The sequence below is a fragment of the Neophocaena asiaeorientalis genome, unplaced genomic scaffold, assembly GCF_003031525.2.
Source record: "Neophocaena asiaeorientalis asiaeorientalis breed wild unplaced genomic scaffold, Neophocaena_asiaeorientalis_V1.1 scaffold634, whole genome shotgun sequence".
Taxonomy (NCBI): domain Eukaryota; kingdom Metazoa; phylum Chordata; class Mammalia; order Artiodactyla; family Phocoenidae; genus Neophocaena; species Neophocaena asiaeorientalis.
This window is the reverse complement of record NW_020173971.1, coordinates 1419590-1447455: the sequence shown is the minus strand read 5'-3', so window position 1 is coordinate 1447455 and position 27866 is coordinate 1419590. Positions and strand designations below refer to the sequence as shown.

The 27866-nt window shown below is 38.7% G+C and overlaps 1 protein-coding gene across 1 annotated transcript in view; it reads right to left on the bottom strand.

Moving 5' to 3' along the window:
* Window positions 1-1563: 1563 nt before the first annotated feature.
* NVL (nuclear VCP like) overlaps window positions 1564-27866 on the bottom strand; it is a 100440-nt gene continuing 74137 nt past the window's right edge. Inside the window, exons 19-23 of the mRNA XM_024753146.1 lie at window positions 27130-27236; window positions 15723-15799; window positions 12994-13082; window positions 9786-9856; window positions 1564-1584 (exon numbers count right to left, since the gene is read on the bottom strand). Of these exons, the coding sequence (XP_024608914.1) occupies window positions 1564-1584; window positions 9786-9856; window positions 12994-13082; window positions 15723-15799; window positions 27130-27236 (365 nt within the window). The remainder of the gene's footprint in view (window positions 1585-9785; window positions 9857-12993; window positions 13083-15722; window positions 15800-27129; window positions 27237-27866) is intronic.

Below are 27866 nucleotides of genomic sequence, written 5' to 3'. Positions count from 1 at the left end.
CGGGCTTAGTTGCTCTGCGGCATTTGGGATCTTCCTGGACCCATGCCCCCTTCATTGGCAGGAGGATTTTTAACCACTGAACCACCAGGGAAGTCCTGTTGTCAGTCCCTTAAATTTTAGTCATTCTGGTAGATGTGTAGTGGATTCTCACTGTGGTCACGCTAACTTTTTTTTTTTTGGTGAGGCTGTGGAGCAACAAGAATTCTCATCTATTGCTGGTGGGAATGCAAAATGGTACAGCCATTCTGGAAGACAGTTTGGCAATTTCTTACCAAACTAAACATGCTCTTACTAGAAAATCCAGAAATCATGCTCCATGGTATTTAACCAGTTGAGTTGAAAATGTATGTCCACACAAAAACATGCATACAAATGTTCATAGCAGCTTTATTCATAATTGCCAAAACCCGAAAGCAACCAAGATGGCCTTCAGTATGTGAATGGATAAATTATGGCACATCCAGACAATGGAATATTTAGTGCTAGAAAGAAGTGGACTATCAAGCCATGAAGGACAGAGAGGAACCTTAAATGCATATCACTGTGAAAGGAGTCAACCTGAAAACACTAATGTATGATTCCAACTGTAGGACATTCTGGAAAAGGCAAAGCTATAGAGACAGTAAAAATATCAGGGGTTGGGCGAGGGAGTGTTGCGCACAGAGCAGTGAAACTATACTGTAAGACGCTATGGTGGTAGACTTATGTCATTACGTATTTGTCAAATCCCATAGAACAGGGGTCCCCAACCCCTGGTACTGGTCCGTGGCCTGTTAGGAACTGGGCCACACAGCAGGAGGTGAGTGGCAGGTGAGCAAGCAAAGCTTCATCTGTGTTTGCAGCCACTCCCCATCGCTTGCATTACTGCCTGAGCTCCGCCTCCTGTCAGCGTTATGGTGAGTTGTATAATTATTTCATTATATATTACAATATAATAATAATAGAAATAAAGTGCACGATAAATGTAACGTTCCCTGACCAGCAATCGAACCCAGGCCCTCGGCAGTGAAAGCACCAAGTGCTAACCACTGGACCGACTCCCCTCAAGTACCTCTCAAACCGTGTCAAAGGTGAACAGAAAATAGGTATTAGTGAAATGCTGAATTAACTCTGAAATAGGATAAAAGGACCTCTGTATTTCAACACCACTGCTAAATAATATATGTAAAGACATTTTAAGCATGCTTTGCTTATAGCCAGATTAAAGCAATTCCTTTTTTAATAATAAAATAACATTTTAAGTTATAAAACAATATTTTTGTAGAAATGTAAAGAAAATACAGATAAGCAAAAAAAAATTAATCCTTAATTTCCAAAGATAACTATTATTACTATTTTGGCCTTACAGATCTTTTAAATTATTATTTTTTAAGTATTTAATTTTTAAAGATAGGTAATACATTCACATGGTTCAAAATTCAAACAGGATGAAAGGTCAACTTTCACACCTCTGTCCTCCAGTTACTCAGTTTCTTTTCCCACAAGCAACCACTGTTAGTTTCATAAGTAATAATTTCATAAGGGCCAGTTAATATGCCAAACAAGGAAAGTAGTCTCTTTACCTTAATGTTGTGCCTTATTTTTCTAAAAGATCAAACAAAGTAATAATCAGCTTGGTCATCTGTCTCATTTATCATTTACTCAAAATTCATACCATGCCTACCTCCAAAAGAGAAGTTATATCTTCTTATTCACTAGTGTAGTTTCCAGAGATCAAATACTTAAAGATTTATGATCACCAAAAATATTAAAGAGAATATATTAGAATCACGTAGCATCACTAGGGCATACATGTAGCCTTCCAAGGGATGTTCCTAAGAGGATAAAAAAAATTCTACCTTGTGTGGAATTATAGGTCCAGTTTTTTTAATAAAATCAGTCATATGGCCTTTGTCATACTGTAGTTGATACCTCTGAAGCAAAAGCTGCTTGCAAACAATTTTCTAACATTAACAGAACTGAGTGACCAGGTTAATATGTATTCTATGTATACATCTATGGTAGTGCTTACCATACAACTCTTAATTGCTCAAAATGGTTCCTAGTCCACATCTTATGTGATTTTAAATAAGTCTTGTGAGTCTAGCACAGAGGCTGGCATATGTACAGTAGGTACGTGATATTTATGGATGGATGGGATCTTAGGCAACTCAATACACAGCTAGAGGCAAGAGGGACTATACTTGGGAAGTTTTTCTCTCATAAATGTCAATGTGACAGGCTTGATCAAGCAAATGGATGAACCATATAATCCTGAGTGTGAAGAAGAGAATCAATGTGTTCCGGCCAGTGGGTGTGGAAAACACTAAAACAACGAGTTACTAAAACAGGAGAGTTTCTATGGTGTGGCTTTAGTAGAGGAGGAAAAAAAAATTATAATTTATGTTTGAGTGAGGTTTCCTTCCTGACATCTGAACAATGCAATAGTAGGCAGAGTGAAAAGGCTATAATTTGAGATAATAGCTGGGAAAATAATCTCAAGGTCTCAACATTTATTAATAGTTAACCTAGCCTCAAGTCTCTGGTGAGCAGTTATTACTGAAAAAACCAAACCAGCAAAATAAGTTATGCTTCATAGGTCTATGAAGTGACACATGTTGGACAAGAGAATTTGACTTAATTGAGGGGAGAGAATTAACAGTGACTGAGAAGCAACTGGCAAAAAGAGTTCAATCTTCTTTGTTGGGATATCTGTCATAACAAATTACCAGTCTATTAAGTCTTCTTAGGACCACAATAGGACATGGCCTCTCACCAGAAACTAGGACAGAGCAGGTATCTTCAGATGGAGCCTGAAAGTTTGGTACCAATGAAGTGGGAATGAATGAGGAATACGGGTAGAGACTCAGAGAAGGAATATTTGCTCAATGTGTTTACTTTCCACCCTCACTGGTTACCAAGGATTTACTGGGTCAGGTGACACGTTGCTGCATTTGGCCTCTAAACTACACCCTACTATCATGTCAGCCAATTGCTGGACACGGAATCCACTTCACATGCCGTTGTTGCCCAACCTCAAATTAACAACCATGTGGCACCTGGGAGCCAACTGCTTCAAGGAAGAAGGCACCAGCTAGTAGGAATGATTTACCTGGCAGGAGAGCATGATGAATATTTCAGAACTGTAAAGATCAGCTCTGCGGACTTTGGGAGAGAATGTGCACACCCTTCTTCTTTCAGTTTTCTTTTTCCTTTTTTGACATCTCCTGATCATTTATTTAATGTTAACTCATTTCAAAGCAACTGCGATCTCTGTAAGTATGTCTGAAATGTTAAAATGTAGTAAGTGTTCCTTTTACATTTAACAAAATCTAGTGATTCTCTTTTAGTGTGAAAAGACTACCCTGCCGCTAACAAGTCAATTAACTTGATGCCAGTGTCTTATCTACAGCTTTTCATTCTAGGGCTTGAAGTCATGACCTGTACAAAACTATGCCCTTTAGAATCTGCCTGGCCAGAGTATCTAATTTCCTAGTGAGTCATAGTGATTGGTTTTGTCATGGGCTCTAACCTGAGCTGGACTAATCACAGGCTCCCTGAAACTCTCCTGCCAGAGCTATCAGGGAATTCTCTTTCTCTGGGGATTATGTATGTATGTCTGTATGTCTGGGCCTGCAAACAGCCATCTACCCCCATGAGATGAAGCAATGAGGTTTATGGATCTAGCATGCCTGAAGCCAGCAGTACTCTCAACTTCCTTGTTATATGGACCAATGAGTTCTTCTTTTTTCCCACTTACATTAGTTTGAGTTGGGCTTCTGTCATTTACAACTAAAAGAGCCCTAATATTAAAAGTAGAAAGAGGTGGCTGATAAATGAGCTGCTCAACCTTACGTTCAGAAAAACATCTCAACAAATGCCACACCTTTCTTTTGGTTGGATATGTTTTTCTTTTGGTCTGATTTTTGAAATGGATTTTATTTGACCATACAACTCCTCTAATTTCAACTGAATTCTCCTAAATTAGAAGGAAGAAGTTCTTCTAAAAATAGAGCTGGCATATAATCCAGCAATCCCACCCCTGGGCATATACCCAGAAAAAACTTTAGTTCGAAAAGATATATGTACCCCAATGTTCACAGCAGCACTATTTACAACAATCAAGACATGGATGCAACCTAAATGTCCATCAACAGATGAATGGATAAAGAAGATGTGGTATATATATAAAATGGAACACTACTCAGCCATAAAAAAGAATGAAATAATGCCATTTGAAGCAACATGGATACACCTAGAGATTATCGTACTAAGTGAGGTAAGTCAGATAAAGACAAATATCATATGATATTACTTATATATAGGATCTAAAATATGATACAAATGAACTTATTTACAAAACAGAAACACTCACAGACATAGAAAACAAACTTATGGCTACCAAAGGGGCTATAAAGGGGAAGGATAAATTAGGAGTTTGGGACTGCAGATACAAACTACTATATATAAAATAAACAACAAGGTCCTACTGTGTAGCACAGGGAACTATATTTAGTATCTTATAATAAACCATAATGGAAAAGAAAATGAAAAAGAATACATATACATATATATATATCTGAATCACTTTGTTGAACACCAGAAACTAACACAACATTGTAAATCAACTATACATCAATTAAAAAAAAAATTTAAGGAAGGAAGAAGTTCTTTGGTACAGCTTTGAACTGTGAAGGACTAGAACCAGAACCAGAAAGGACGGAGCCCCCAATAAACATTAACGTAACACTGGTTTCAAATTTACCTGCAAAGAGTAAGCAAAGGTGGTAAAATAAAGATTTAATCTTTAATTATTATAGCTGCAAGGATTAAAATGTGGCCAAATTTAAGGACAGGCCAAACAACTTTCAAACTTTGCATGACATTTTTGTAGCCATCTGTAATAAAATTACTTGAACATTGAAAATAGAAGCTTTTCAAAATTACAGCAAGCAAATTAGAGAAAGAAGAACAAAAAAACCCCAAAGTTAGCAGAAGGAAAGAAATCATAAAGATCAGATCAGAAATAAATGAAAAAGAAATGAAGGAAACAATAGCTAAGATCAATAAAACTAAAAGCTGGTTCTTTGAGAAGATGAACAAAATTGATAAACCATTAGCCAGACTCATCAAGAAAAAAAAGGAAGAACACGCAAATCAATAAAACTAGAAATGAAAAAGGGGAAGTAACAACTGACACTGCAGAAATACAAAGGATCATGAGAGATTACTACAAGAAACTCTATGCCAATAAAATGGACAACCTGGAAGAAATGGACAAATTCTTAGAAATGCACAACCTGCCAAGACTGAACCAAGAAGAAATAGAAAATATGAACAGACCAATCACAAGCACTGAAATTGAAACTGTGATTAAAAATCTTCTAACAAACAAAAGCCCAGGACAGATGGCTTCACAGGCAAATTATATCAAAGATTTACAGAAGATCTAACACCTTACCTTCTCAAACTCTTCCAAAATACAGCAGAGGGAGGAACACTCCCAAACTCATTCTATAAGGCCACCATCACCCTGATACCAAAACCAGACAAGGATGTCACAAAGAAAAAAACTACAGGCCAATATCACTAATGAACACAGATGCAAAATTCCTCAACAAAATACTAGCAAACAGAATCCGACAGCACATTAAAAGGATCATACACCATGATCAAGTGGGGTTTATTCCAGGAATGCAAGGATTCTTCAATATACGCAAATCAATCAACGTGATACACCATATTAACAAATTGAAGGAGAAAAACCATATGATCATCTCAATAGATGCAGAGAAAGCTTTTGACAAAATTCAACGCCCATTTATAATAAAAACCCTGCAGAAAGTAGGCACAGAGGGAACTTTCCTCAACATAATAAAGGTAATATATGACAAACCCACAGCCAACGTTGTCCTCAACAGTGAAAAACTGAAACCATTTCCACTAAGATCAGGAATAAGACAAGGTTGCCCACTCTCTTAAGCAACCTAAGTGTCCATCATCGGATAAATGGATAAAGAAGATGGGGCACATATATACAATGGAATATTACTCAGCCATAAAAAGAAATGAAATTGAGTTATTTGTTGTGAGGTGGATGGACCTAGAGTCTGTCATACAGAGCGAAGTAAGTCAGAAAGAGAAAAACAAATACTGTATGCTAACACATATATATGGAATCTAAGGGAAAAAAATAAAAGGTCATGAAGAACCTAGGGGTAAATAAAGACACAGACCTACTAGAGAATGGACTTGAGGATATGGGGAGGGGGAAGGGTAAGCTGTGACAAAGTGAGAGAGTGGCACGGACATATATACACTACCAAACGTAAAATAGATAGCTAGTGGGAAGCAGCCGCATAGCACAGGGAGATCAGCTCGGTGGTCTGTGACCACCTAGAAGGGTGGGATAGGGAGGGTGGGAGGGAGGGAGACGCAAGAGGGAAGAGATATGGGAACATATGTATATGTATAACTGATTCACTTTGTTTTTTGTGGGTTTTTTTTGGCTGTACGTGGGCCTCTCACTGTTTTGGCCTCTTCCATTGTGGAGCACAGGCTCCGGACGCGCAGACTCAGCGGCCATGGCTCACAGGCCCAGCCGCTCTGCAGCATGTGGGATCTTCCCGGACCGGGGCACGAACGTGTGTCCCCTGCATCAGCAGGCGGACTCTCTACCACTGCACCACCAGGGAAGCCCTGATTCACTTTGTTATAAGGTAGAAACTAACATACCATTGTAAAGCAATTATACTCCAATAAAGATGTTAAAAAAAAAATTACAGCAAGCAAATACAAACAAGTTTCTAGAGAACTGAAGTGATCTTTTTAGAGGTAAAGAAAGTAAAAAGAGTGACAAATGAGGAGCTATCCCAGGTCAATATATAAAAACCAATTGATGTTGTGACCACCTAGAGGGGTGGGATAGAGAGGGTGGGAGGGAGATGCAAGAGGGAGGAGATATGGGGATATATGTATATGTATAGCTGATTCACTTTGTTATACAGCAGAAACTATTAAACTACTAGAAAAAAAGCAAAGGAGAACATTTTTGCAAACTTAGGATAGTCAAGATTTCTTATGACAGAAGCACACAAATTATAAAAAAAAAAGAAGAAAGATAAATTGAACTTCATCTAAATTTAAAACTTCTGCTCTTCAATAGATGACTTTAGAAAATAAAAAGGTCAACAACAGGTTAGGGGAAAATATCCTCAATATGCATATCTGATAAAAGGCTTCTATCTAAGATGAACTAAGAATTTGTACAACTGAATAATAAGGAAACAACTCAATTTTTTAAGAGCAAAAGATGAGGACACAAAATAAGATATCCAAATGGCCAATAAGCATATGAAAAAATGCTCAACATTTTAGTCATTAGGGAAACACACATTTAGACCACAAAAGGATACTATTCCACATCCAGTAGAATGGCTAAAATTAAAAGACTGAAAATATTTAAGTGTTGGTGAGACTGTGAGCCAACTAGAACTCTCATAAAATGTAAAACGGTATTACAGCCACTTTGGAAAGAAGGCTGGCAGTTCTCTATTAAGTTAAACATAAATTCACCATAAGACCCACCAATTCCTCTCCTGGTCATTTTTTTCCTTTAATATGTATTTATTTATTTATTTGGCTGCATCGGGACTTAGTTGCGGCATCTGGGATTTTTTAGTTGTGGTATGTGAACTCTTAGTTGCAGCACGTGGGATCTAGTTCCCTGACCAGGGATCGAACTGGGGCCCCCTGCGTTGGGAGCATGGTCTTAGCCACTGGACCACCAAGGAAGTCCCCTCTCTTGGTTATTTACTCAAGAGAAATAAAAACACATGTTCCCCCCCACCCCAAAAAAAAACCCCACACACATTCAGAGCACCATTATCCATAAAAGCCAAAAACTGGAAACAGTTGAAGTGTCCACCAACAGGGGAAAGGATAAGTAAATTGTGGTATATTCATATAATGGGAAACTACTCAGCAAGAGGATAGATCAAGTTAGTGAAAAACAGAGCAAAGTGGATGAGTCTCTAAAACAATAAACTGAGCAAAAGAAGCCAGAAAAATGAGTATATATTGTATGACTGCATGTATGACTGCATTTACATAAAGTTCTAAAACAGGCAAAGTTTGAGCATGATGACAGAAGTCAGATCAGGGGTTACCTAGAGCAGCGTTTAGAAAGGGACTGGCAACTACAAAAGAACACAAGGGACTTTCTGAAGGGATTAAAATGTCCTCTATATTGATTGTAGTGCTGGTTACATTTGCCAAAACTTACAGAACTGTACTTGTGCATTACATAGGTACATTAAATTTCAATTAAAAAAAGGAAGGTTACAGGATGAGAGTGCCAAATGTAGAGCTATGTCAGTATGTCCTAATTCCTGAAAAGCCTCAAAACGTGGCTGTAGATAAGAAACAATTTCAATTAAAAAGATTTTTTTTAATGACTAAATCTTTGGGAGGACACATATCAGTACTCTGTTGTTGATCAGAATGAAAACTTCCAGTAAGATGAACTGTAAAACTGTTTCTGATTTTAATTAATAAGATTATCTTATTCAAAGATATTCAGTAAAATAAAAACATTTCCTCTAGTATACAAAAATGCCTCAGAGGTCAAAGCAGACTTTCGTTTCTCCAAATATGGTAGAAGAACCAGTCCAAGTTCAGCAGACTTGACTTTACTCTAGCAGAAAAAGAAGTAAGTCATAGGCCTAAAAGATACCACCGCCAGCCCAAACCCCTTAACTGATTATTTTAGTTAAAAGTGATAAGATGGTCAACTAACTTAGAGCATTTACACCAAGACCAGAGGCACTGGAACAAAACAACCCATCGCATATATTGGGTTGGCCAAAAAAGTTCGTTCGGGGTTTTCTGTAAGATGTTATGGAAAAACCTGAACGAACTTTTTTGGCCAACCCAGTAAGTGTTTGAACTTGGACTTAAGTGTTTTCAATGAGTAATCATAAACACTGAGCCTGGAGTAATAAATGGCAAACGACTTAAAGGAACTTTTAGTACAGTCAATAAACAGGATCTCGTGGCTAAGGCACATTCTAGGAGTTCAGAAACACAAGATATCCAAGTGAACAAAACTTATCACAACAGTTTTCAATTTATGCATTTCTTAGGGTTGGATATTTTGTTGCTCTCTTTGTAAGTGTCATAGTAACCTGACTTCACTTAATAGCAAATATTTAACTTATTACAAACAGAATACCTCAACACAGTAAGAAATAAATATGGGAAAATCTGGTAGTTTTTGTAAGGACAAGTCACAGTGATTTTTAACCCTTCTCTGACCTTACGGTGAAGGTATTTCTAGTCTCCTGAAACTACGGGTTAAGTCCATAGTGCTTAGTCTAGGCAGCTTAGGTTGAAGAAGATAAGAAATTATTTGTTTAAAAGGGTGAAATGAAGCAGGTCCAATAATACTTGAATGAGACTGATTAAAAATTCTGAGCTTGTGGAAACAGACACAAGAGGTCATTTTCTCTTTGTGTTTAGTCTCCAAAAACATTCAACATTACAGTCTCTCAAGAACACTCTCACAAAGGCAACTGTTTTGCTCGTTTTCATGAGTTCACATACCTACTACTCTCAATTCTAGTCGCTTTTCTCTTACACCTTTAAGAGCACTGCTTACAACCCAATCCAAAAATGGGCAGAAGACCTAAACAGACATTTCTCCAAAGAAGATTTACAGACTGCCAACAAACACATGAAATGATGCTCAACATCATAAAGCAATTATACCCCAATAAAGATGTTAAAAAAAAAAGAGCACTGCTTACCTCTTTTGATACAGATGACTTTACTTTCTTGAAAGCTTCTTCAAAGTGCTTGTGACTAATCTTGAGTTCACCTGTGGAGCAAATGCATAAATATACATATCTGGGTGCAGTGTGCTGACTGTGACTTACAACTTAATTTCTCTTGAGAGACTTCTAAGCATTCAAGGGGAACACTGAGGAAATTAATGAGGACACTGGTTCTACTCTTTTTCAGAACAATACTCAAGCCAGATATATTCTCAAGTTTTTAGACATTTTAAAATTTTAATTTAATTTACAAATACCTGACCACATTTAACTTTACATAAATGTGTAATGTTTATAATATCCTATATTAAAAAGTGTAATCTTTTTTCCCCCAGCAATCAAAACAGTTTATTGTGGAACAAATTATACCAGAAAGTACTTTGTCCAGACTTAATTAGATAAAGATTCTTATCCTTTAAAGAAAACAGTTCATGTGTTTTGTTACTTTGTTTTTCTCCCCAGCTTTGAGATATTGTTGGCATATAACACATCCAAGTTTAAGGAGTACAACATGATGATATGATGGGTGAATATACTGCAAAATAGTTATCACATAGGGTTAGTTAACACCTCTATCCCCTCATGATAGCTTTTTTATTTTTGTGGTGATAATTTTTAAGATCTACTTTCCAAACAACTTTCAAGTACAGCTCACACTTGAACAATGCCAGGGTTAGGAGTGGTGACCCTCAGTCAAAAATCTGCATATAATGTTAAAGTTGGCCCTCTGAATCTGCGGTTCCATTATCTGCGGATTCAACTGATGGTCGATTGTGTAGTGCTATACTACGTATTTACTGAAAAGAATCCACGTGTAAGTGGATCTGCACAGTTCAAACCCATGTTGTTCAAGGGTTAACTGTATATAACATAGTGTTGCTAATTATTACACTGGGTCCTCAGAACTTACTCATCTTGTAGCAGGAAGTTTGTAACCTTTGACCAGTATCTCCCCATTTTCCCCACATTCTGCTCCTCAGATTTTAATGCAGTACCACCCAAAGAAAACGATCACTCATAAACAGATAATTCTTTGTTATCTTTGTACTGTTTACTTTAACTTAATGGCAATGTTCATGAAGAAGAAGTAGAACTGTTCTCTTTCAGGATAATTCAAATAAATTTAACTAAGAATGGAAAGTAGAATTCCATAGTATTCAAGAGTGCATACACATAATTAGATGCTATGGAATTATATCATAATACATAATATATATAGGTCATATCACAACACTGGAATAGAAGGGTGTTTTAATTCCTTAAAAGGTTATGCCATCACACAGTAAGAGAAATTTAATAACTAAATGTTAAATAAGCCTTGGTTTACAATTTTAGTATGACAACTTAAGTGATGACAATTTATACTTAAAACAGTAAACTTTTATACAGATATTAAGATAGTGTATTTAAAAGTAAAATACAATGTGTTGCTGAACAGGTCAAATGGAAGTTGAATGGCATTACTGATTTCAGGTTCTGTAAGATATCAATGAAAAGTCCCCGAAGGGGCTTCCCTGGTGGCGCAATGGTTGAGAGTCACCTGCTGATGCAAGAGACACGGGTTCGTGCCCCAGTCCGGGAAGATCCCACATGCCGCGGAGCAGCTGGGCCCATGAGCCACAGCCGCTGAGCCTGCGCATCCGGAGCCTGTGCTCCGTAACAGGAGAGGCCACAACAGTGAGAGGCCCGCATACTGCAAAAAAAAAAAAAAAAAGTCCCTGAAGGACAGGCAGCTGCAAATGCAAACTGTAGCAAAGCAGGGATGTCAAAATTTGCTACACATGTTTATAAAGTAACATCCGATCAGAATTATTATTATTTTTTTTAAAAAGCCATTTATTTATTTATTTGGCTGTGCCGGGTCTCAGTTGCGGCACGTAGGATCTTCGTTGCCATGTGTGGGATCTTCGTTGTGGCATGTGGGATCTTTGGTTGCGGCATGCGGAATCTAGTTCCCTGACCAGGGATCAAACCTGGGCCCCATGCATTGGGAGCATGGAGTCTTAACCACTAGAACACCAGGGAAGTCCCCAATCAGAATTATTAGTAGCAGCCAATACATATACAGAGGCCTGCTAATTTTTAGTGACAAACAAATCCAAAGATAGTCATCAGATTCAGCTCTCAGGTAGCATACTACCACACAATGATTTCTTATAAGACATACTAATTTTGCTAATTATATCCCACCCACTTCCAAAATGAACTTAAAATAGCTTACAATAAAAGAAGTTCAGATAACTGAATCTTAAACAACCAAAAAAATGAGGGACTTCACAATCAAGATACATGTGTTGACAAATCTAAGCTAAGCATATGCTGCTGCAACTGTAAAGAAAATTTAGCTCCAAGATTCCTGGTAGCCAAAGAAAAAAGGGAAAAGAATAAAAGAAATAAATATGAATAAAGAAAGACATCTTCTGGGAAATCTACTGAATAAAAGGAGATCAACCTAGACTTGAACTTCAGATCAAAGTACAGGTTTTGAGGACAAGGCAGGTCTTTTGAAGAAGGTATTCGACAGTACTGTAAGGAAGATAGCCACACACTGCAACTGCAACTGCAACAGATCAAACAACTGTCCCAGGAACCAAGCAAAGTAGAGGCTATTTCTGTACTTGGCATGGTCGGCCTGCAGGTCACATATGAATTGTTTTGTAACCCAAATAATACAATCAAAGACACTGTCAAATGTGAAGAACAATGCAAAGCTGCTGACATGGCCCCAAAGGAAAATATAAGTATATGGAAAGTTATTTCAATTTTTACTTCTTGTTTGTGTGTTTTCTAAGCTCTTCAATTTAGGCCACATTTTAACATGAAAGTAGGTATCACCTTAGAAAAAGAATGAGAAAGTTTTCCAGTATTGATAAATAGACCAAACTCATGATGAAAACAGTAAATGGACCTACTTGCCTAACTCTAAACATTTGTACATGATGATAAGGAAAGACAGAAAACATTTTATTAGGCACCAAATAACTTTGCTATGATTATAGTTGTCAGCCACAGAGGTTATGTAATATTCCAGAACAGCTGCTAAAGGTCTCATCAGAAAAATGTCAGTTTTAGTATCATAGATGATAGATGTTAGAAAATGGACATTTTCCGGGTTAACAGTGATTTTAGGTATCCAGAGTCATAATTAACTAGGACTGAGAGATTCTGTAGAGAACTGTACCTTTTTCACTCCCACTCTTCTGTCTTGCCATTTCCTGCTTCAAGGCACAGATAGAAGCCTCCCGTACCAAAGCAGAGAGATCTGCACCCCTGTAATAAAAGAACCATTCTTATTCATTTATTCTTAGACACTGCAAAAGCCCAGAAAAAAGTCTGACAGCAATTTCTTTTTAAGTCACATATTAAACAATCAGGAAAGACACTAACCAATGACGGTGGGATAAACTGATCATGGTCAGTAGGAAAGAGCTTTTAGCTTTCACCTAAAATATTTCTAACTTTCAGAAAAAAGGAAATTATGAAGGAAACAATGCAATGAATCATAAATATTCCCATGCTAATCACTATAGATACTAATGATAATATAAAAAGTCTAAAACAACCAGTCAGTAGAAAGCAACTTATACATTATTTATTGTAAAATTTTCATTCACAAGGCCCATGCTAAAGTGCTAACTGGCCCATTACCAGTATATACCAATAGTATATAACCTAATGTCTAAACTAAGCTTATATAAGAAATCATTTATGACCCTTAGTTCAAAAAAGGAAAACACAAAGGCTAAAAAGTCTTTGATGCACTTGATTCAAGCTCAAGCTGAATGGATACATCATAAATTACTTAAAATATGACAAGAACTAACAAACTTTCATTTAATGGTTCTGTGTAATATGCTGAGTCAGCATGGTTCTTGAGTTCAATGAAAGACATTGGGGCTGACTGGTGTTTCAATACATTACATCTTTAACAGGATTCTTACAGATGCTTTGAGAAAGATTTTGAATTGGGGGATAAGAACCTCATTTCTAGACAAACGTTTAACATATAATGTGACAACACACATAACTAATAAAATTAAAGACCCACAGAGTTTACATCATTAATTGAATCCAATCTTTCTGTTGGTTATGTGTTAGGTTTGTAACATTATTTAATAATCACACACATTAACCAATAATGTAACAAGTAGCTGAAGACTGTAGTATTATACTGCCTTTCAAACTGTGAAGACAGTGGCATTAAAACTCAAAACATACAACATTCAACTTTAACCCTAACCCATTTATTAACTGACTCCTTACGTGGTATAATCCAGAAGATTTGGCCCAGGGAAGGTTCTGCCATCAAAACTGCCTCTGCTACCAACTGAAAAATCTTTTCAGATTTTAGCACTCAAACATGTAAACTACTCACTTAAGTCTTATTTTCTTTAGCAGTAAGTTCATTAATTATAGACTGGCATGCATTTGATTCCCAATGAGGGGAAGAGAGACATTCTCCTTAAAGGTAAGGTAGGGCTTTTACATACGCCCCTCACCACCACGGCCTGGGGGACCATTTCCCTTTCACTGAGACAGTCACTGCTTTCTTAAGTGAGCCAAGAGTCCTGACCAGAGTGCGTTGGGGTTGAGGTGGCAGAACAAAGATCAAGACTCAGATCCCTAGATGTTCATATATGAAAACACTGGACATTAAATTTTGGATCCTGGCCACACGCCCTAAAAATGACCAGCATGGTTTCAAGTGGAATCATCTTAATAAGAGAAGGTTATGTGGGCTTCCCTGGTGGTGCAGTGGTTAAGAATCCACCTGCCAATGCAGGGGACATGGGTTCGAGCCCTGGTCCGGGAAGATCCCACATGCCGCGAAGCAACGAAGCCCGTATGCCGCAACTACTGAACCCACATGCCACAACTACTGCAGCCTGTGTGCCTAGAGCCCATGCTCCACAACAAGAGAAGCCAATGCAATGAGAAGCCCGCGCACCACAATGAAGAGTAGCCCCCGCTCGCCACAACTAGAGAAAGCCCGTGCACAGCAACGAAGACCCAACGCGGACAAAAATGAATAAATAAATAAATAAATGTATTAAAAAAAAAAAAAAAAAGAGACAGACAGTTATGTGAAATTCTTCAACCAGAACTGGAAAGAACTGAGTGCCTATATCAGTACCAGTGGCTATGTTCCTTGGATATAAATTTACACTGCTGAACAATAGACTCCTGAAGACCTCAAAGATTAAAACACTGCTCTCCTTGACTGACTTAGCTTCAGAAAGCACATTATTTGACCTTGACCTAGAGGAATATCATGATCACCCTAGTATATTGTGGACAATCAACAGGGCTTTTTAAATAAGCCAGAGGGAGAGATGTCCCCTGTTAGTCCAACGTGAATTCCATTTTCTTCCCTGTGAACCAAAATTAGGAAAGTTAACAAATTTACTTAAAAACACATGAAGGAAACAACAAAATCAACCACCACCACACACATATGAAAGCTGAAGGCAGAAATATTTGACCTCCTGCTTTTACTACAGGCTGTGTGAATATTAACAGGTGTGCTGTGAAAAATGCATTCTGAGCCTTGAAAAACCTGTAGATTATTTTCTTTTAAGTGCTGAAGCACCTCGATAATTTGGCAGCTGGTAATGAAATGTCTGCTTTAATATTCTGGTACGACAGAGACAATTTGTGAAAGGCAGCGATGGTGGTCAGGGTAGCTGAGTACCAAGAGTGAACATATGAGAGGATTCCCCGTACTCCTGGGAACTCCTCAGAGCCCCAAAATGGGTAGTCCCTTCTCTAAGAAGAAAGAAGGAGGAAAAGCCAGACGCTGGGTGCTTTCCAGGATTCCTAATTTAACCCTCCGAACATCATTCTCCCTCATTTTGCACATGAGAAAACTGAGCCTCAGAGAGTTAACTGACTGGAGATGAAGATACTCACGTATAGCAATCACAGCGAAGGTCACCAGCAACTGCTTCCAAATTTACATCTGCATCCAGTGGGGGTTTGGTGCCATTCTGAGTAAGAGAGAAAAATCCACTTTCACTGAGGCTTTAAAGACCTATATTTTCCCACATAATAGGTTCTAAATAAATAGTAATGGCTGCTTGACTAAATGAATATAATTGACTCCCAGACTAGTATAACAGATTTTTACAAATTTCAATTTTGAGAAATGAGGTTAAGAAGTAGATCCCAAACTGGGGAAAGCTGAAGGCAAACAATTTATGCTGGTGAAGTCTGAACAATCTGTAAGTACTACAGCAAAAACAAAACACCAAGAACAAAACCCACCACCTTCAATCTTTCCAATGGTGAAGAATCACATTTCCTTTGCCTGATTAAATATGGCAAGTACATAAGCAGTGATAAGTTTTGACGTGCATATGTGCTTAGTTTTGGTGTGAGGCGGGCTAGGAAGGGAGAAATAACATTGAACGTGGCCAGGAGAGAACAATCAGCAAAGTGTTCTACAAAAAAAAGCCAAAAGCCCTCTGTGCTCAATGTGTTCTTTCCTAACCCTTAACTAAAACTCAAAGTTGACTTTGGTGCCAATTCCCCTTCAGCTCATACCAAGAGATGCTAGAAAGGACAAGTATCAGAACAGCCTTAGAATTCCAACAACACCTAACACGGTACCTTGCATGCATACAGTATATACTTAATAACATTTTTGGTGACTTAAACTGCAGAGGCAAACAAAACTGTTCTTAGTGACTTAAAGTACAGGACGTTGTTAAGATGGTAGGTTTGTGAGTATTTGCTTTATTATTCTGATTTACAACTTAAATCTACATTGCATATTGTCTTTCCTTGGTAGCAAATATTACATGGAAATAAACAGTTTAAGAAGAAACACACAGGAAAAAAGTAAATAAACATATGTCATTAAGCCTCAAGTGTAAATATTAGCTCGGCAGGTGCTCCAAACAGAGGGTCAGACGACCCAGCACCTTGAGCTACCACCTGCTTCTGTCTGGTCCATGCTCAGAGGGTGTCCTCTCATGTCCTCCCAGCTGGGCATGTTTAAGAATTTAATCAACTGTACATCTGCTAGCTGCTATTATTTGATAAAATGCAAATGTTCATCTAACACAGGTTCAAGAAACAGTTATGTTTCCCATTCAATCCACTTCGACCTGCGAAATAAACATGGGAAAATAAACTTTCTGTGAGACCTTAGGAAACAATCTGTGCTTTTTTCTTTTCTCCCTCTGGTTGTGTGTAAAACTAGATGGTCAGACTGTGTGATCCGTAAGTTTTCTTCAATCTCATCAGTTAACCTTGTGCGGGTAGAGGTGGGCAGTGCCTGAAGGAAGCAGGAGGCCAGCTTCTGTGGCTCTGGTAATGTTCTCTCTTTTACTGTGGTAAAATTTACGTAACAAAATTTATCATTTTAACCATTTAAAAATGTATAGTTTAGTGGCATTAATTACATTGTTACTGTGCAACCATCTATCTCTAAAACATAACCAGCCATCTTCCCAAAATGGAACTTTGTTTGTGTTAAGGGACAACCCTCCCCTCCCCTACTCCACCCCGCCTCCACCAGCCCCTGGCAGCCGCCATTCTACTTTCTGTCTCCATGAAATTAACTGCTAATATTCTTTCTTGAAGGTTTTGTTTATAAAAACGCATGAAGTTGGACATTTAATGATATGTCCACTTTTCTGTACGTGCATTATACTTTAATAAAAAGGTCTGGGCTTCCCTGGTGGCGCAGTGGTTGAGAGTCCGCCTGCTGATGCAGGGGACGTGGGTTCGAGCCCCGGTCTGGGAAGATCCCACATGCCACGGAGCGGCTGGGCCCGTGAGCCATGGCCGCTGAGCCTGTGCGTCCGGAGCCTGTGCTCCGCAATGGGGGAGGCCACAACAGTGAAAGGCCCGCGTACAGCAAAAAAATAAAAAAAATAAATAAATAAAAAGGTCTGAAAAGTGGAAATAACACTGAACCAGGAATTTAAAAACTTGAGTTCTGAAGTTCAAATCCACAACTGAACGGACATTTGGTAAGGCCCCAAATCTTTACTGCGTATTTTCATAATTAAAAAAACCCAGTATCTTTTTTTTTAGTTAAAAAAAAGTTTTATTTTTGGCCACGCAACTTGTGGGATCTTAGTTCCCTGACCAGGGATTGAACCCAGGTTCACAATACTGAGTCCTAACCACTGGACCACCAGGAATTCCCCCCAAAACCCAGTATCTTATCTCCAGATAAGGAGAGATAATTTGGTGCTATATTTGGGAGGGGAAGGGGGAGGGGGAGGGGAGGTCTTGTTTAAATAGTGATGATGAACAGGTAATAAGGATTTATCATGATGGAGAATAGAAATGTTTGGACTTTCCAAACTATGTCGGAAGTGGGAAAGCCCGAGGACACTGCCCTGTTGAGTCCCTCAATCTACCAGTAGGAGGAGGTAGGAGGTGGGGCAAGAGGCTACCTCATCAGGCATGAACCCTTTTGAGATTCTTTAATGTTCTTAAGAAACTATTAGGGCTTCCCTGGTGGCACAGTGGTTAAGAATCCGCCTGCGAATGCAGGGGACACGGGTTCGAGCCCTGGCCTGGGAAGATCTCACATGCATGGGGCAACTAAGCCCGTGTGCAATAACTACTGAGCCTGCGCTCTACAGCCCATGAGCCACAACTACTGAGTCCATGCGCCACAACTACTGAAGCTCATGCGCCTAGAGCCTGTGCTCCGCAACAAGAGAAGCCACCGCAATGAGAAAGGAAGGAAGGAAGGAAGGAAGCAAGGAAGGAAGGAAGGAACTATCAACCCTACCTTGATGGTCACCCAGCACATGGATGTTCCCTGTGCTGCTAGAGAATTTTACCTCAAACTATCTACTGTCTTGTTTTTTTTTTGTTTTTAATTTATTTTTGGCTGTGTTGGGTCTTTGTTGCTGTGTGCGGGCTTTCTCTAGTTGTGGCAAGAGGGGGCTTCTCTTGTTGCGGAGCACAGGCTCTAGGCATGCAGGCTTCAGTAGTTGAGGCACTCGGGCTCAGTAGTTGCAACTCTCGGGCCCTAGAGCATGTGGGCTTCAGTAGTTGTGGCACGTGGGCTCAGTAGTGTGGCTCGTGGGCTCTAGAGCGCAGGCTCAGTAGTCATGGCACACGGGCTTAGTTGCTCTGCGTCATGTGGGATCTTCCCGGACCAGGGATCGAACCTGTGTCCCTGCATTGGCAGGTGGATTCTTAACCAATGTGCTACCAGGGAAGTCCCTACTGTCCCGTTTTAATCAAAAGCTCAATCATAAGAAATTGATTCATGGAGGACTTCCTGAGGATAATTCTTTTATACTTCTCAGTATCTAAATTCTATTCTTGGGCCAAGCCGGACTTTCATAAAGGCTCACACATCCTCGAAGTGCATTTCTTTGACCTCTCATGAAGTTGTTTTTAATGAACTGGCTTTTAGTTATGTCCACAGCTTACAGTAGGAGAACCACCAGCTTCAGTCCTGAAAGGCTTATTATTGTGTTTATGATAGGGATATTGGTAAAAACGTCTATCACAACTGAGTGTCTTCTTTATGAGAATCCAGAGGAGAAATTTTTCTCACAACTGCACACGGGGAGCAATTGCCAACTTGCCATATTTAGGGCACTCTTTAAGTTAAATCTTTTGAGAAAGCTCAATATATAAAGGAACACAATAAACAAATGCTTATCTAAAAGTAATATTTTAGAAAAATAATTAATGCTTAGAAATTTAGATTCTCAGAAATTTTCTAATTCTTAGGAGATTAGTTTTTTAGAAAAATAAACCCCCAAAATACTATCAATTGAAAGAAAGTAACAAACTGCCTTTTTTTGGGGAGTGTGGTCTACGTAGGATACTTCCAAACATTTCAATAGCAACATTACTTTCCAATTAGTAGAAATAAGGGCTGAGGAATCTCTGTATCATTAAAATCTAATTATTCTTAACTGAAATGTGGCAGTAAGAAGTAAAATGGGGGCTTCCCTGGTGGCGCAGTGGTTGGGAGTCCGCCTGCCGATGCAGGGGACACGGGTTTGTGCCCCGGTCCGGGAAGATCCCACATGCCGCGGAGCGGCTGGGCCCATAAGCCATGGCCACTGGGCCTGCGCGTCCGGAGCCTGTGCTCCGTGACGGGAAAGGCCACAACAGTGAGAGGCCCGTGTACAGAAAAAAAAAATTTTTTTAAATAAATAAATAAAATAAATAAAATAAATAAAAAATAATAAAATAAAATATGATACAAATGAACTTATCTATGAAACAGAAACAGACTCACAGACATAGAGAATAGACTTGTGGTTGCCAAGGGGGGTGGGGGAGTGATGGATTGGGAGTTTGGGATTAGCAGATGCAAACTATTATATACAGAATGGATAAACAACAAGGTCCTACTGTATAGCACAGGGAATTATATTCAATATCCTGTGATAAACCATAATGGAAAAGAATATGAAAAAGAATATATATATATATTCTTTTATATATATAAAGAACTGAATCACTTTGCTGTATAGCAGAAATTAACACAACATTGTAAATCAACTATATTTCTTCAATAGAAGAAAAAAGAAAAAAACACATCTTTGTATCCTGTTTTTATGAGATAAAGTTTGCTCATCAGTAAAATGGAAATAATATTCATTTGAATATTTAAATATTCAATTCAAACAGTTCAAAAGGCAGTTGCAAGGATTAAGCATATTCATATCTGTAAAGTATCTAGAACACAGTAAGTGTTTAATAAATATCACTTTTTATTATATCAGATATTCTTATCTTAGCTCATGAAAATTTAACAGATATGTTTCTTGGTGAGATGTTATATGTTTTAGTCTTACGGGGCACATTTTAAAAAACATATTGAGAATTTTGGGTCTCTTAGTGGAATTCTTATCACTATTTTAAAGACTGCATATTACCTCAAAGCACTTGAAAGACACCAAATAACCTTTCTGGCTTTCTGAGATAAGGGCAAGTTTTAATGACATTTACAGGAAGAAACAGAAATTAAGAAAAAAATGTTCTACTTGTCCAAGGGGTTTTTAGTGATAAACCTCTTATTACCACAACATTACCAGAAACACCAAATAGAATATATAAAAAAGCAGTATGTCATTGCTCGTTTTTCTCTTAAGAAACTTAGACTCCAAAAGATACTGAGAAGTTGCTCTGACCCACAGATCTTTAGATTTTTAGGACCAAGACTAAAGAATTTTATTCTAATCTCCCCAAAATATTTCAAGTACTAATTGGAAAAAGAGGAAATAGTATATATAAAACAATCTGGGGAATTTGAGTAAAAAGCCAGCAAACTTTGAAATAGAAAGGTTTATTAAAGATTAAAAAGGCCAATTTTTCTCACTTTTGGCTGAGTCTTCATAAAGACTGCCATGAGGAAGAGGTCTGCCTTGTGGACTCTGCCCTGAAATTAGAGATTCTGCTTCCTCTCCCTCTACCCTGCTTTAGCTTTAGCCATCAACAAAGATCTTTAAGCAAAAACATTCAAGGCCTCTGGAGGTTTGAAAAAGTAAGATAAGGATGTGAAATGCAGTGCAAGCAGCTCTCCTCAGAGGGCAACAGCAAGTGCACCGTCACTCAGGCCTGTGTGGGCCCCTTCCTCTGGAGCGGGTCTGAGAACACGACACGCCCATAACCGCTGCAAAAATAGTCTAAACAGCCAAAAGCCCTCCTTTGCCTTTAGCATAGACAGATGCTGAGAACTGACTATATAACAGTCTAAACCACAATATCACAAAAGTTGCTTTTAAAGTCAAATAGATTTTTATCAACATGTCTTTTTCTGGTTTCTTTTCTTTCTGTAGTCACAACTTTGTGCATGGAGGCTGCCCAAAGGGTCTTTCTATCTAATTCTAGGTCCTTCCTCCTTAACCTCAACATTTATGTTTTTGTTTAAAAAAAAAACAACCACAAAACATTCTCCATACCCCTCCCCCCGCTATATGCATATATGCTCATGATAGAAAATTTGGAAATATAAAGCCACTGAGACAGAGACAAGCAGGCCCTGACATCCAGCAAGTAGGCCCTGGTGTTGCTACGAGCTGGCTGGGCCCTCACAGCTAGGCAGTGCTGCTCTCCTGTTGAACATAAACAATTTCATAGAACATCAACATCAGAGAAGGCCACTCCGTGACCAGGATGGATCAAGAGAAAAACAAGATTCCTGCATAATCATGTCTGAACACAGATAAAACGTGAACACTGCCCAAACCACAGAATGGTCAAACATTGCCTGTCCCGGCTAATGTAAATGACAGCTGCTTCTTTCCCAATCACAGCCTTAGCCTTGGTCTAGTCTTCCATCTTGGTAAGATTTATTAAGACCCTCAATCACAGAATAATGCCTGGTTTTTGAAAGCAATTCAGAGCAAAGCCCCTTAAACTCTTCCCAAACCTAACACAAACACAAATCACTGAAGTCCTTTCTAATATCCTCTTACTGAGACACCCCACTCCTACAGTTCTCTGTGGTACGGGTCCTCCCTCACTTCAAAGAGAAACAAGCCCTGCTTGTTCAACTCCAAGTGTGTTCCTGGTGTCTGACTGGAGGGCACTGAGAAGGCAGAAGAAGTAAACTGTAAGCCCATCCCCAAGAGGCAAGCACTGTTCATATTTTGCTATGTTTTCTTCTTGACTTTTTTCTTTATATTTCTTTATATAGTTGAAATCTCTAGGTTACTCAGTTGCCTTCATTTTTCTCCCTTTCTCAGGAATGAATTAATATGCCTGTTGTTGTTTTAGAAACATTCATATTCTCTTTTCATCTAGAAGAAAAGCTCCTTATATGTAAGGACTATGTCTTATGTGTCTTAGTCTCCCCATGGTATACACACAACCAGGGATATATTTAGTTTACAATAAATACTTGTTGACTGACTAGAAGATCATTCATTTAGGTTAATATTCTAGTATCTTATTTTCCTAATAATTTTATCTTTGAAGTGGGGCCTTTACCCCTGAGTCCAAGAGCTAACAATTTTAGCAAATAGAGCTGAAATTCTAGATGAAGGAAGTGTAAAGTTGTTCCACAGTGCTGAGTACCATACAGTGGATGACATACGTCTGGAAGAATGAGCCAGTCATTCTTCTGGGTCCAAATCTGTAAGGCCCTCAACACCAAATACCTCATGAATTATTACTCCAATCTTTGCCTTTAATTAGTGATCTCTCACAGGCAAGTGTGAAAGTATCATCATTATATCATTATAACTATAAGAAATTTACAGAAACAAATTAGGATTGTATAAATGTGCTTGTGTGTGTATACATACACACATACGTTAACCAAAGCAATCAAAACAATATGGTACTGGCATAAAAACAGAAATACAGATCCATGGAACAGGACAGAAAGCCCAGAGATAAACCCACGTACCTATGGTCACCTAATCTATGACAAAGGAGGCAAGAATATACAATGGCGAAGACAGTCTCTTCAATAAGTGGTCCTGAGAAAACTGGACAGCTACATGTAAAAGAATGAAATCAGAACACTCCCTAACACCATACACAAAAGTAAACTCAAAATGGATTAAAGACCTAAATGGAAGGCTGGACACTATAAAACTCTTAGAGGAAAACATAGGCAGAACACACTTTGACATAAATTGCAGCAAGATCTTTTTTGATCCACCTCCTAGAGTAATGGAAACAAAAACGAAAATAAGCAAATCTAACTAAACATAAAAGCTTTTGCACAGCAAAGGAAACTGTAAACAAAACAAAAAGACAACCCTCAGAATGGGAGAAAATATTTGCAAATGAAGCAACCGACAAGGGATTAATCTCCAAAATATACAGACAGCTCATGAAGCTCAATATCAAAAAAACAAACAACCCAAACAAAAAATGGGCGGAAGATCTAAATAGACTTTAACCAAAGCAAACAGAATCTCACTATCATAGCCTCTAATGACAGAGCCAAGGAAAGGGAGAGAAGTGCCTTGATGCAGCATTATCAAACTCGATTGATACAAAGAAACAAGTACATGTAACTAAAGAAGAGGTTCTTAACTTTGGCATTATTGATATTTTGAGTTGGAAAATTCTTTGTTGTGGGGCTGTTTTGTATGTTGTAGGATGTCCAGTAGCACCATCACTCCCCTGCCTTGGTGATAAACAAATGTCCCGAGACATTGCCCTTGGGGTGAGATGGATTGTTGGTGATGGTAAAACTGCCCTAGGTTGAGAGCCACTGAACTAAAGCAATGTGTTTTCGTGGCTTTGACCACCAGCTATGTACTGATGACAGGAGAAACCATAACCCAGCCAGAGGACTCCTCTGAACTGCCAACCACGGGACTAACATCCTGCTACACGTCTCCCCTTGGATAGTGCCCAAGCATCTGAAACTCAAATGACCTCACCTCCTCATTCCTCAATCTCTTGTGTTGATAGACACCACCATCGATTCAGCTGCTCAAGCTGAGAAATCGTCTTCCTTTTTCTTTACCCCCCTAACTCTATAGTTAATCCAATGTCCTATTAACTAAAACCTTTAAATAGTCCCCACATCTATGTCCTCTTTGCTATTCCCCTGATACTGCCTTAGTTCCGGCATGCCTCATTGTACAACCTTGACTTTCACCTTTCTCCAAGTTGGCTTCCATACTGCTGGCAGTGGGGTCTTGTTAACCCACAGAGCTGATTATCCTCCTGTTTCCGCTCCTGCGGGAGACAGTTATGAACACTGCTCTATGCACTTTTAAGTAAGGGTGGCCCAGTGAAGTAGGAACACAGCATCTTCCTTTGCCAACACAGAAAGAAAATACCAAAAAAAAAAAGTTAAGTTAAAAAATTTACCAGTGGCAACCAAATAAAGAAAGGGGGTAAACCTTATGTTGTAAATGTTGAAAAGTAGGTTCCAAGGAAAGAGATCATTCTGGAGTAGCTATTAACTAGGCCTCCATTCCTGGGAAGCAGCACTGAGGAAAGAAGCTAACAAAATCTTATGAACGTCCATTAAGATTCCAATCTGGAGAGAAGCAGTCTTTGGAGCAGATATCCCTGGGAAAAGCTAAACACAAACCTTCAGATATACTATCAGGCGATTTCAGCAGAATCAGGAAGAAACGCCAAGGTATGCCATTCCCCAGGAGCTGTGCAGCACTGGGGGCACAAGCACATGGGAATGAGACACGCTCTGCATGCAGAGAGCAGGTCCAGGCATCAGGCATTTCACAGGGTCTCTTTCAGAAGAGAGTAAGTTCAGGCTTCCTTATAATGGTCAAATCAGTACCAGCTTAGCTCTCTTTCCCACCCCCAGGCTATAAAAATGTGGACAGAAAGCAATTAACCAGACCTCAAATTGTAATGTGTGAAGTGTAGGAAAACTAGTTCCAGGTAGAGTGAGAGGGTGATGAGAGAACTCATTCACTCTACACTGGGACAAAGAGAAGGTATGGATGAAGTAACCATCAGTACCCATCAAGTTCATTTCATGAACTTGGGGGTTCCAATGAAAGGAAGGAAAAAAGGAAAAAAAGAGAAGACTTCAAGTTTAATCACAGTGAGTGCAGTAGAAAAAGACAAATTAAAGCAAGTAGACAGGGGCTTCCCTGGTGGCGCAGTGGTTAAGAGTCTGCCTGCCAATGCGGGGGACATGGGTTCGAGCCCTGGTCTGGGAAGATCCCACATGCCACGGAGCAGCTGAGCCCTTGCGCCACAACTACTGAGCCTGCACTCTAGAGCCCGTGAGCCACAACTACTGAGCCCACGTGCCACAACTACTGAAACACACACACCTGGAGCCCGTGCTCTGCGGCAGGAGAGGCCACCACAATGAGAAGCCTGCGCACAACGAAGAGTAGCCCCAGCTCGCCTCAACTGAAGAAAGCCTGTGTGCAGCAGCAAAGACCCAACGCAGCCAAAAATAAAATTAAATAAATAAATTAATTTAAAAAGTAAATAAAAAATAAAACAAGTAGACAAAAGATACAGAAGACAAAGGGTATCTAATATAAGAATAATCAGTGACCTTGAAGAAATAAATCCAACAAATGATACAGAAAAAGTATTCATACATACAACACAGAAACATTTCCCTGGAATGAAGGAAGAATTGCACCTACAAAATAAAAAGGCACACCAGACTTTAGTTCTTCACTAGTCAAAATAAAACCCCACTATCACCACCACCAGCAACAACAAAAAATTGACAGGGACATATTTTATTTCAGTTATTAAACTTCAGAGATAAAGAATTTTTCAGGGATCCAAGCAGAAAAAGCAAGTCACCTACCAAAGAGAAAACAAAGATCAGACTGACCTCAGACATTTTACAAACACATTCAATGCCCAAACTCATGCTGCAATTTCTACAAAGACCAGAAAGACTGTGTGACCAAGGAAAAATTATATCATTGAATATATCATTTAAGTATAAAGCTAATATATCATTTAATTATAAAGACAACAGGCAGACATTCTTAACCATGAAAAGAACTTGAGGAATACAGCTGAATAAACTACTAATAAATGGAATAAACCGGATGATGAAATACAGTCAACCAAATGACGAAATGAACTAAACTAGAAAACATAAAAGCTGTGGCAAAAGTGCTGGCTGTGAGTACTGTATCTATATAAATGTGAAACTAAGAATATGACTCTAGAACAGAATGTAAACTTGATGACACTGGGCAAATAAAAAATATACAGGGAAGAAAAGCTGGTAAGTGGAAAAAGGGAAATATAAGAATGCTAATTATGTAACTTTCAGAGCAGAAATTAGACTGATGCCATCTAAAATGAAACGTGTACTTGGAAGTTTAATAATTCCTTTAGTTTTGTTTTCTGTTAAATTTCAAATAAATTTAACTTTATTTAAATAATGTGTTAAATTTATTCCCCTTCCTCCTTCTCATTCACTCAACCATCCACCCATCCAACAACCCATTGTGCATAAAGATGTTTGGAACGATGTCTGCACTAAATGTTAATGCAGATTATTTTGCAGTAGTTCAATTTAGGGTGATCTGCTTTCTTCTTTGTATTCACTACTTATGATTTTTATAAAAAGAGCAAAGTCAATACTGTACAGGCATCTTAAAAGTTGGCATATACCAACATGGAGGACAGAATTCAACATTGTGGCTTCAAAACTCAATTTTTCTCTGGATATTTAAAATGGGCCCATATCTATTTACTTTTCAACTCCAACAGCTTCTATTCCATTTCAAATATGCTCTGAGAACAATTCCTTTAAAGTAACAAAGATCTTATAGGCTGGGCAAATATTTAAAGCTACAGAAAAGACAGTGATTAGGCACCGTAAATGATTAGTTATCTGTATTTAAAATGCAAGAAACATACACGAAAATGTACCATTTCCTTTACTCACTTTTGTGATAGTTTTTAAGATGGCGAGACGATCTGCTGGGGGTGGCAAACCCACAAAGAGTGTTTTGTCCAGGCGGCCTGGGCGCAGGATTGCAGGGTCAATGATATCTAGAGACGAAGGGAGGAAAAAGGCTTAAATAAATGAAACAGAATCCTTTACAAAATATAATTAACATGAGAGACAGGAAGAGTACATTTTTAAGAGAAAAAGTTGGTAATTTAGACTTTTTTACAGTTAAAAGATTCTGCTCATCCTTAAGAAAGTGAAGTCCACCCGCCTCCTTCCTGCCTCAAACCTACTTTTCCTTCAGGATTCTCAATCTCAGATGAAGACCCCCACCTGCCCCCCCACATACCAGGCAGGTTTCTCCCTTCCCTCTAACTGGAGATACATTCTATCAATTCTATCGAGTCCGCCTCCCATTACCTAGACCCTAAGTCAAGGCCAAATGTAATGCCCCCCTAACTGGTCGTATTTCTAAACTTCCCCTCTCTGGGACCCCTTAGAATGCTGCCAAGGTTATCTTCCTAAAATACATATTCAATTCTCTCAACTCCCGCTTCCCACTGCAGATTGAAGCCTAACACTTGCACCCTCATGTCTCTGACAAGTCTAAGGGTCACCTGACTCTACAGGGCAAAGGTTCTCAAAATTCTGGTCTCAGGAAACCTTTGCACTTTAGCATACAGCATATACTACTGGCTTTCTTTTACTCCACATACTTATTTTGAGATTCA